This window comes from Pectinophora gossypiella, chromosome 2 (genome assembly GCF_024362695.1).
Source record: "Pectinophora gossypiella chromosome 2, ilPecGoss1.1, whole genome shotgun sequence".
NCBI classification, from domain to species: domain Eukaryota; kingdom Metazoa; phylum Arthropoda; class Insecta; order Lepidoptera; family Gelechiidae; genus Pectinophora; species Pectinophora gossypiella.
This window is the reverse complement of record NC_065405.1, coordinates 14416698-14428728: the sequence shown is the minus strand read 5'-3', so window position 1 is coordinate 14428728 and position 12031 is coordinate 14416698. Positions and strand designations below refer to the sequence as shown.

General features: G+C 38.1%; 1 protein-coding gene across 1 annotated transcript; it reads left to right on the top strand.

Annotated features, from left to right (window-relative positions):
* Positions 1-509: 509 nt before the first annotated feature.
* LOC126378658 (acyl-coenzyme A diphosphatase NUDT19-like) lies at positions 510-12005 on the top strand. The gene is made up of 5 exons (XM_050027040.1): positions 510-820; positions 3136-3280; positions 7899-8093; positions 10156-10357; positions 11797-12005. Exons 1-5 carry the CDS (start codon positions 525-527, stop codon positions 12003-12005), a joined length of 1047 nt encoding a protein of 348 aa, XP_049882997.1. The 5' UTR covers positions 510-524.
* Positions 12006-12031: the final 26 nt, after the last annotated feature.

The window sequence follows — 12031 nt, the reverse complement described above, 5'->3', positions numbered from 1 at the left end:
TGCAGCACAATATTAACCAATCATCATTGAAAATTAACTGTCAAAAATTTACCACTAGTGACAAGCACACCTCTTATCTAAATTAATCGAGATAAAAAAATATATCGATTAGTCTTTGTGGGGTATGTATGATTGTGTTCAAAACCTACATTTTAATTATAAAAATATAGTTTTTCTGCTGGTACGGGTTTTTATCGATTAAAACTTTCTACCGTATAATATTACAATGACATGACTATTTCATCCGATAACAATAATCGATACTATTGACGTCAACGAACCCATCACTAGATTAAAACGACCGAACGTCAAGCAAGCAAAGTCAATTTTTATGCTATTTTTGTACTATTCTAAGTAAAAATTCCATTTATCTGCGTTGTGAAAACAAACTTATCATTGATAAGGTGATTTCTGTTTCGTAACGTACCACTTGTCATTATTCGAGAACGTGAGTATCGTTACTGTGTTTATCGTAACCATTATAACCCTTCGGGCTCGGCGCAGTTGTGGATTTGGGTGGTATTATGAAAAGTGCGGTTGGAAAGGGCTGGCGCAACGCTGCGTCGTTAGTGGCGCTGAGTCCGCGCGTGTCGGTGGCACGCGATCCGTGTAACTACGAGGTCTTGTTGCAGACTCGACCGCAAGGAGGTTCGTTTCGCAACAGCGTGGTGTTCCCCGGCGGAGTGAGCGAGCCCGCGGATGCGAGCGCCGGCTGGCTGCGCCTCCTCACCTCGTTCGGCTACTCGCAGTCCGACTTCGAAGCTCTCCACCATCCTGGCTCTCACATCACCCCTATACTACAAGACAATCCTGTGCTCAGGTAACCATATTCAATACGACTACATGATAATTTCACAAGTAGATAAGAGTTTGCCTGAATGGTTAGTCATTTAAAAAGAAAAACAATGAAACATGGCTTTTTACATCTCACTAAGACACTCAATGTCACATTCAGCATCAAAAATTCTTTAGTACCTACCTAAATCTGTTTGTATGGTAATGCATATTTAACAAAATTTTTCAACAATACATTGTCATCTACATAATGTCCCTGAAAAGTGTAACACAACTGGCATTAAGCAAACAAGCAGGTAATTGTTTTGTGATGATTCACCTCTACACACTTCAATAACCAATTACAAATAATTGATATAAAGAATACGCGTTTTGGTTGATAAAAATTCTTAATGATATCAATTCCTTAGTATTATCACTTTTAATTAATTTCAAATTATATACATTCAGTGGCTTTTAAGAAATTGTTTGTTTTTCAATTAACTTTTTTCTATGTACAAGGTTAATGTACATATAACATACAGATAATAAATGTTATTATATCAGTTGCACAGTCTAGTACATGAATATGGTATTTTTTAGGAATGTACATTATATTTACGTACATTATGTTTCTGTTTCCAAGTTTAAATATTTGCTTTCGTCTAGATATCATCATACCGCTAGTTATTTTATTATCATTTTGGTTTTTTCAAGCAGGTTTACTCTTATTATGTGAACTCACATGCAACTAGCCGACTAACCTACTACTACTAATTCAGGAACAGTGGTGTGCCGTTCTCGGGAATATTCCCACTTTGAAACATTTTGAAACATTCCCGTTAGTAAAAGTTATGTAAAATTGGGGCCCAGCGCCCATGGGAGCGCGTCAAGCGCCTCCCCCTCCGCCGAGGGCTCGGGGAGCCCTACAGCACGGGACCTATGTTGTGGACGGCGGTCCCCCGACCACCGTCCACAGGTCCCCGTCAAGGCGGCGCTTGGTCGATTGCGACCAAGTACGCCCGTCGCTGCCTTCCCACTACTACTTATAACTTTACTTAACCTTTTGGCAAATAAGATCAGAATACAAGAAAGAACAATTTGTAAAAGTAAAGCAGTAGGTGTTGTTACTATTAACCTTATTTTTTTTATGATTTTGGTTTGTTTGGTTTGTTTTGTATTTTATAATTTTTAGTCTTAATGTGCTTTTTTATACGTTTTTCCGTGTGGTTTCTGTCCTGTGTTAAACATATTGTGCCTGTCTGTCTGTGGTGTCCGAAAATGATTATTTTCTTTTTTATAACAACGAGTATTTACAACGGGAACATTACCACTTTGGTAACATTCCCAGGAACGGCACATCAGGAGATATATTTGTCTAGTTTACAATGTGAGGGATTATTGTTCTGTTTATTGATATAACATGATACTACTTTATGTTATATCTGTTTATACTTGAAGTTATCAAAGTATTATGTTACAATAGCAGCTACAAAACATTGTTACTTGATATCTTGATCAAACAAATCATTATACAATCAGATGTATTTCTTGTTCAATTTTTTGTTCATTGTAATTAATCTGAATCTCTTGTAGACCGTGGTGAATCAATACAGATCAGGGTATGTTTTTGCCTAACATATTTTTGTACTCCGATTGTTTTTAAGATCTGTGGGTTAAAAAGATCACATTGAATCAATTCATCTGAAAGGCAATATTGCTATTTGACATTTGTTGACCGTTTCTTTTATATGCGCTAATGTCAAATTGGTACGTTGCATATTTGGATGAATTGCAACAATGGGGCATTTTTATACCCCCTGTACATAAATAAAAACATTTACAGATTTATTTTTATTATGAATTTATAATGGTGACTGTACTGCAGAGGGTTGAGCTACAAGGCAAGTTGTAGTCCCTTATTAGATATCTATGACATCTAACGTGGTAAATGTGCATGGCATTTTATCAGTCTATACACCATTAAAAAAGTAGAATCAGAATTCTACAACAACATTTATTTCCGTTCACCAGTACATAGGGGTGCAGTGCATATTTTTTAAAGTATTATTAACACTGCACTTCCATCAGAGTAAGACTAAATGTTCTTTTAAAAACCAAACCCCATTGTTTGACTAATGTGTCTGGAAATCTTGGCCTTACAAGATTAATAACTACCTGTTCCTTCGGCGACCCAAAACACAAGATCTTCCAGTTTGCGTTCCTGTCTCTCTCAAGCCAGTACATATATAATGCAAACTATATATAAACTGTTTTAAGACAGGAAAATAAACTAAATTTAATTCACTACTTTATTTTGATAATAATAGAAAACCCACAGTGTTATTTTATTGTCTGTAGACACATTGCCCTGCGAATCACTGCGATTCGGGAGACATTTGAGGAGCTAGGGCTTCTCATCTGCAGCCGAGCTCGTAAGGCAGACAGGGACAGTGTGAGGGCCGACCATCTCTCCGACTTTGATGTCCAACTCTGGCAGAGTCGAGTGAGTGGTTTTTATTTACTCATCAGTTCATATGCATTGATATCTTAAGGTTGCGGGACTGATCATCATCATCCCTATCTTGGTCCTGTTTTGCATGGAGTTGTCTTACCTAACCTGAAGATGTTACAGGTCTGGTTTATACAGAAGCCAGTGGTTGTGGGCCTAATAACATTTTAAAATCTCCATTATTTTACCTATTATTACAAGATTCATAAGACATACTATGATTTGAAAAGAGATCGAGCTGATGCAGCATGATAAATGATAAGCCACTGCAACCTTGTGAGATCTATTGTGACCAAGTCCCGAAATTCAGTGGACTTATTGACTATTTGTTGACCCACAATCAATTTCCATTACTTGATGCAAAATACGGGATGCTAGTGACACCGTAACGAAAACACACACAGGAAATTCCACTTGATATCATCTCAGAATCATGGTTTGAATCATCCCCTTCAGTATTCGTGACGCTGTCACTAACACCCATAAGTACTTGTATAGCTACTTCGACGGGGTATAAGTGACATCGTAACGAATACTGATAGGGATCATTCAGACAATGAGTCTGAGTTAATATCAAGTGGAATTTTCCATCGCTAACTTATAGAATTGAAAATAATTTAACACATGAATTTTGCGACGGAAAATTCCACTTGATATTAACTCCGAATCACAATATTGTAAATTAAAATTAATATGAGATATAGGGTTGGTTTATTGACATGAAATTGTTCTTTTATTCTAATGACCAAATTTATGCACTAGGCCGCCTTTTGTGCTTTTCAGTATATGCTCCTCTTTTTAAATTTAATAATAATAAAAAAAATCAGAAAAAAAACATAAGTACTTATAACTATTTTCAAACAATCATCTTCAGACAAAGTATTGGTACATATTTTAACTGTTATTAAACGTTCTTACAAGATTAGCTGTAACTCCTGCACTAGGCTAAAGCTACGTTGTCCTTATCTCTGTATTTTGTGTCCATTGTGCTCAATAAAGTATTTATCTATCTATCTATGCACTGTAAATTTCCATTTTTCATTACGTCAATACCATTCCGTTGTATTAGATGACAGGGTATAGTGTGACTAATGGGAAGTGGAGAAAGGTTTTTAATTGAACCATAAAATTACCCATAATTGCTATGAAGTCTTGTGACATGGGTAACGGGCAACTAAAACCTATTTCACTAACGAACAAATGTTAGTTAAAGCTAAAAAACTATCCACTCAACGAAACTGCTTATAGTCTAGAGGACTGATTGTAGTTTAAACCAAGAAAAAAAAGCTAAAAAAACAAACATCACGCCTGTATGGGTAGGCCCGAAGGGGTAGGCAGAGGTGAATAGTAGATACACCCACTTCTCGTCAGTTATGTTTAAGTCCCATGTAATTAGGAGATGGGTAAAAATCATGATTGTGAAACTTTATTGCGCACAAACAAAACATACAAACATTTAGCAACAGTACAAAAACAAGCATTACTCTCTATTCTCTCACAGTAGAGAATCTTCTTCTATCGTGTAGGTTGTGAAGTGGATTATCAACCTCATCAACCCCGATGTCAGAGTTACTATTGAGCCACCAAACGCGTCTGACATGACTCCTGTAACGACTACTAACTTACATCAGTAAGTAGTAACCGGGACCAACGGCTTAACGTGCCTTCCAAAGCACGGATCGTCTTACTTTCGGACAATCAGGTGATCAGCCTGTAATGTTTTAACCAAACTAGGGATCACAAAGTGATTTTTGTGATGTGTCCCCACCGGGATTCGAACCCGGGGCTTCCGGATCGTGAGCCCAACGCTCAACCACTGGTATAGTAGAGGTCTACATCCAAGAAAACGATGATAATGGAGAGTTACCGTTCTATACACAGTATTATTATTTATTCTATGACCCTTTGAGCACGGTCGCGACTTCATGTAAATAATGGTCTTTTTAATTTATTTTTCTAGATCTCTCCTCTTGCTTAATAGCCTAATAGGCCAAGTTTGAACATCATTTACATTTGTATTGTTTCAATAAACACATGTTATCTATGTTTGTTATCGTAATAGCAAACAATTGTACTCCACGCGAGATACAAATATAGCTACGGTTTTATCCCCTGCAAGTACTATAGTATACACACATACCTACTTTAATTCAAACGCAAATAGGTATCTTTTGGTTAGGTATCTTTGGCAGAAATCCGGCTCGGCTTAAACTACTGACTTTGACTTTGTAGGTTTGAATAGGCAGTCGCTTCTGTAAAAAACCGGACCTGTCAAATCTTCAGGTTAGGCAAGCGGACCCTGTGAAAAACGGGATAATGCTAGGGGGATGATGAGGTTTGAATAGGCTAGTTTCGAACTATTCAAATCAGTTACTTTTTACACTATGACGTCATAGAAAAACGTGATAAAATGTCTGACTTATTATTACGTTATTCTTGATTAAAATTCATAAATAACTTAAATAGAAAAAAGATAATGTTTTTCGTTAGTTTTGATGTCTTTATGTAGTAATCAGCGGGCTTAGCACCGTAAGCAAGCGTCCCTTTCTCGCCGCGACAGAGATCATCTGTCTCTTTCTGTGCAGTGCCGTGAGAGAGTGACGGGTGACGTTATGTCGAGGCGAGAGAGAGTCGCGCGCTTACGGCGCTAACTCTGCAGAATTTTATAATTTATCTTGAACCTTGTACACGACCCAATTCATGTTTGGATCATGGATAGGTACTGGACATCACGTTACGAGGATTTGTACACGGTTAATGCGAATAGGCTCACCTTTTACATGGGACTTAAACATAACTGGCGAGGAAATATATTACCTATACACCTCTACTTACCCCTTTGGGGATGCTGTGATGTTGTTATGTGGTTTAGGCATAGGCAGAACGACAAATCGTCTTAAAGCTAAGCTAAAAACGGTTGTAGCTGTTATACGGCCGTTTTTTTGTATCTGTGCCTTAGATAGAAACCTAAATACGATAAACAAAAGGTTAATTTGGTAATCGATTTGACCTTGATAGCACTATAGATAGTATCGATTGTTCTTTTACAATAACATCATCATTCATTCATCATTATCAGCCGTACGACGCCCACTGCTAGGCATAGGCTTCCCCCAAGGATCTTAACGACGATCGGTCCTGCGCTGCCCGCATCCAGCGGCTTCCCGCGACCTTCACCAGATCGTCGGTCCACCTTGTAGCGGGCCTACCCACTGAGCGTCGTCCGTCCAATAACATACCTGATAATATTTTGAATTTGTCAAAATAAATTTAAAGCTCATGTGAAGCTTACTTTATTAGGGAGCCGTGGTAGCCCAGTTGGTAGAACGCTTGCCTCTCACTTTGAAGTCGCAGGTTCGAATCCAGCACAGGCCGAAACCTTGTCGAATTTGTTTCCGAATTCATGTTTGGATCATAAAAGTTTATCCATGATAATTACGTTGAATAAATAATACTGATTTCTTGCAACTGTTATTCCAAGATTTCAGTACAAAACGCCTTTAAAATGACTCCACAGCAGAAAGCAACTTTAGAAGAAGCCGAAGTCATGTTTTCAAAATATGAATGGGAGCTATCGGCTATCTATAGTTTAAAAAACTCAATTGTATCGACAAGCAACACTAGTAGATATATTTTACCTGTAGTAGGCACGTTATCGATCTATTTATGCGCCATTATTTTACAACCAACTTTCTTTATTATGTTTGTTTTTCTTCATGTTTTGTGAAGTAACTTTCTTGTTATAATTTATTGATTATATACTTGTTCTTTTTTCATTATATTCCTCCTATGTACTGGAAAAAGAGCCGTGTTAGCCAAGCTTGCAAACTACTACTGACACGAGTACTTTTATGAATATTACACATGACAGTTTGAGAGCTATTAGGACGGTATTAAAAAACTAATTTCAACTTCGAGACTGCTCTCAAGATCGTGTCAATGTGACAGTTCTCATATAAAAACAGGGACTTGAGCATGATCTTGAGGGCAGTCTCAGCTGAGATTACTTTATTAATACCACCCTTAATCGAATCTTCAAATTCAAAAATATCTTTATTAAATAGGTAACATAGTTACACTTTGAAGCGTCATTTTTTACATAACGAATGTCTCATTCGCCTAAAACTATTGCAGCTTCTCACAACCTGTATAGCCGGGGAAAAGAAGCTGCAGGAAAACTACACTAGGCCCTAGACGTTCTTAAAAAAAAGAACACCATCATTAATAAATAACGGCCTCCGTGGTCCAGTGGTTTAAGCGTTGAACTCACGATCCGGAGGTCCCGGGTTCAAATCCCGGTACGGACATATCACAACAAACATTTTGTGATCCCTAGTTTTGTTAGGACATTTCAAGCTGATCACCTGATTGTCCGAAAGTAAGATGATCCGTGCTTCGGAAGGCAAGTTGTGCCGTTGGTCCCTTTTACTTTTTACTGATGTGAGTTAATAGTCGTTACATGAGCCATGTCAGGGGCCTTTGGCGGCTCAATAGTAACCCTGATACCAGGATTGATGGGGTTGGTAATCCACCTCACAACCCACATGACAGAAGAGGTCAAATACATCTTCTATGATGAAATAAGTTAATCTCCCTATTTCCTTGTTTTCAGGTGAGCAAAGACCCTGAAGAACTATTCACCCTCTGCAAGGAGCTGAAGTGTTACCCAGACATCTGGTCCTTGTACTACTGGAGCAACTGGTTGTCCCCTACCCAGCTGCCAAAGAGATTCGATACAGCGTTCTTCTTAGCTGCTCTGAAGAGTAAACCCGTTATAAAGGGGAGTAGAGAAGTTGTGAAGGTTGAGGTGAGTTTTGCTTTTGCTTTTTTTTTCTTAAATTGTATGTTTCTGATACCGACCCACCCCGATACCGACCCCGCTGGAGTAGTCGACGATTTCCCTCATTCAGCGCTTATCGCTATCGACCCACTAGGGTCGTTTAATTCTTTTAAATATTCTTCCTTTCAGACGGCTCCCTGAGACGAGAGTCGCGCCCAACTGGGCACCCTCAGGCCTGTTGTCTTAAATTTTGTACCGGGTGAGAGCCCTCAGCGCTCCCCATTTGTCCGGCCAAATAGTTAATGCCATCTGCGGCAAATAACCGGCCTTTGCTTCGGCGCAGTCAGATAATAAGTTGACTAAACACCAGACGTCTGCATTCAATTTACTCTGTTATTTTGTATAAATACAGCCAATTTGCTCATTTCATTATGTCATCGATCATCTCAAGGTTTTTTCTTTTAACATGCAACAAAATAAAATATATAAGTACGTGTACTAAATAGCTAAAAATTCTATGAGAAATACCCAACATAATTTAATCAACATTGTACATACTTTTATGGTAAAAGGACACAATCACATAAAGGGGCATAACACAATTCCTAATGTCAAGAGAAGAAACATGTATTCAGTACATGTTTACCCATAAAATAGTTTGTTAACATAAAGTTTTCATTTAAAACTATAACAAAGTTTAAAAGAATAATAAAATATTTACTAAGAAATGAATAGTGAACAAGAATTTGAGTCGCTCATAAAAATAAAAAATATTTTTACTGACTTTAAAATCATTCAATTAGTTACATGTTATTTTAGTTGACGTCAGAATAAAGCCTTAGTTTACCAAAAATATTTTGTAACTAAAACAATCTAACAGAGGAGCTCGGTGGCGCAGCGGTAAACGCGCTCGGTCTGCGATCGTTGAAGTTTAGCAACTTTCGCAAAGGCCGGTCATAGGATGGGTGACCACAAAAAAAAAGTTTTCATCTCGAGCTCCTCCGTGCTTCGGAAGGCACGTTAGGCCGTTGGTCCCGGCTGAATTAGCAGTCGTTAATAACCATCAATCCGCACTGGGCCCGCGTGATGATTTAAGGCCCGATCTCCCTATCCATCCATAGGGAAGGCCCGTGCCCCAGCAGTGGGGACGTTAATGTGCTGATGATGATGATGATGAAAACAATCGAAATGTTTTCAAGGTGAATGTCAATCGCATGTTGGGCAATATTGAAAAAAAAATGAGGCAATAACATTATCAGTGACTCACATATTATTATGAATAAATCGTACAACCCTACCTCTATATGGTTGTCACTGCTTGTTTATAGACAACTGATGCGAACAGACCTTCTTATGTTTTCAGCAACAGATTTCGACTCGTGATTTTTTCAGCCTCTATAACTTGCCCCCACAATAGAGTTTTTAGTTCTCAGTCAACCGAGCGTCACTAAGTCTCTTTGGGCCGCCCCCTTTTGCGTTTTCCACGCGTACACCGCGCACACTCTTCGGCACGGGTGTTCTATAGGAACGGAAACAAAAACGGATCTTGGATTACTAATATTCATTAAACGTGCATTAGTCTTCACAAATCAATTTAAAATAAAAAAAAACAAAATATTTAAAATTCGAATCTAAAGTGTCAATATGATCGTTTCGAGGAACATCAATCTTTTAAATGATGTTATTATCTTATTTTTGGTGTCCTTTTTACCCGACTGCGGCGAAGCAAAAGGAGAGTTATGTGTTTGTCCACTATGTATGTATGCAATCTGTTACCACCTAACTTCTCAACCACCTGTCGGAATTTAACAAAAATGAGGTGTCACTAGAAATAATCGACCGGCGGTGGTTATAGGTTACTGCAGACTTTTTTTTTCCAATGATATTGTGTTCGGTATCAAATGAAGAATTTCAAAGAAATATTTTCTTGTATCATACTTTTGAGCGCGATGTTTCCGTAGCCGGATTTTAGTTTTAAACCTTTATTTTTTTATAATAAAATAAATATTATTATATTCTACTATTGTACGTGCAACTAAGTGCAATATTTTGTACAAAACTTTTATTACCTTCATCTCCATCATTGCAGTGGCAGACCCCATCAGAAGTCCTGACACGGAGCAGTGAGCTGGTCTTGTACCCGCCACAAACGTACGAGCTGTCCCGCCTCGCCGCTTGCGCCGACGCAGCGTCGCTGGCCGCCGCCGCCAGACAGCGCAGCGGCGTGGTGGACCCGCTTTACTATCATGCCACTGTGCGGGCCACCGACGGAAAGCTCTATGTTTATGCAGGTCAGTCTAACACCCGTATTCTAGAATGTTAATTATTTATTATTATTTGGGACAACAACAGCATAATTACGTATAAATTAGTCTCGAAATTACATTTTTTTGCCAAAAGAGCTATCCACTTAAAAATCATAACAAAATGAGAGCAGTAGCGTTACAATTACAACATTATTAGAGATTTATGCATAAGCTAAAAAAGTTTATTCCTTTTAAGAACACTTTTTGTACTGAATATAATACATAACAAATAAGTATAACAAACAAACTATTATGAATAACACTGAATATAAATAATATAATGTAAATAAAATCATAAATAGAATGAATAAAAGAATAGAATCAGTTGAGGCGTCCTCGTATTCGACTCCAAATCGATATTTTTAAACGGTACCTCAACCTTAACTCGAGTGTACTCCGGCATGGAATGACGTTTATTTTCGTATTATTTTTTATATTCATTTTGTATTTGGCAACGACAATTTGGGTAAACAGGCTACATTTAGAGGTTACAAAAAGGCCAATTTTTTTTTTTTTTTTTTTGTAAAATAAACACCATTCGTCTGATTTGAGAGCTAAAAAATAAGACTAAGACTAAATCCCGAAATGATTCTAGAATTAGCGTAACTTTTTTTTACACACCGAATTGTGTTAATTTCGAATAACGAACCCTTGCATCCTAGAACCCTGGTAACACGGCATAACCCAAAAACAACTGGAAAAGGGAGCACTCTCTGTTAAACACTAAGAATTCCTATGTGTACCTAACATTGTAATTACACACAAGCTGTTACTGACGTCGTAACGAAAACTTTGATGGAAAATTCCACTTGATATCAGCTCAGCTTGCTTCTATGCTGTTCTGGGAGCATATAAAAAACATAGAACACGTTCAGCTGCTTCTCTTCCCGGGCATGTCGTAAAACCGACAGAGGGATTGTGTCTTCTAACATGATGGACTAATGTTATGGGCGATAGGCTGATCCCTTATCACCATAAGGTTCATCATATCCATCTTTGGACTTCGTATCAACAGTGGCTGCAAGTTGTCTTTGATTACTTGTGGCTCTGCCCACCCCATTAGGGATTACGGGCGTGAGTTTATGTATGTATGTATCAGCTCAGAATCATGGTCTGAATCATATCCCAAAGTTTTAATTACGGTGTCACTAACACCCTTACCCGTATGGCTATCTGTAAGCACTTGTACATGGTGTAAGTGACATCATAACAAATACTGAGAGACTGAATATCAACTGGAATTTTCCATCGCAAAAGTATTGAATTGAAAATAATTGAAAAACAACGTGAATTTCCACTTGATATTCACTCAAAATCATGGTCTGAATCATCCCCCCAGTATTCGTTGCGATGTCACTATAATAACACATTGTATATTACGGGCGGTTATTATAGATGGAATAACTCTGCGCCTCTTGTTACAGGTGACGAGCTCTACCCATCAAGTATAGACTACAATAAGCCTACAGTTATAGAATCAGACAAATCAGTCTTAGAACTAAGAGAAACCAGCCGCACGGCGCATCGCTACGAGTTTGTGGACAATAAGACAAGACTCGTGTTCAAAAACTTTAACCCTAAGAACGTAGATATGGGCGATCAAGTCATTGACGTCCATATGACCGTTAGCTAGGATTATTTCATGCCTTAGCTATTGCC

Coding starts and splice junctions, on each gene's coding strand:
- LOC126378658 (XM_050027040.1), top strand. CDS start 525: ATGAAAAGTGCGGTTGGAAAGGGCTGGCGCAACGCTGCGTCGTTAGTG. Junction 821..3,135: donor CAAGACAATCCTGTGCTCAG/GTAACCATATTC, acceptor TATTGTCTGTAG/ACACATTGCCCTGCGAATCA. Junction 10,358..11,796: donor AAAGCTCTATGTTTATGCAG/GTCAGTCTAACA, acceptor CTCTTGTTACAG/GTGACGAGCTCTACCCATCA.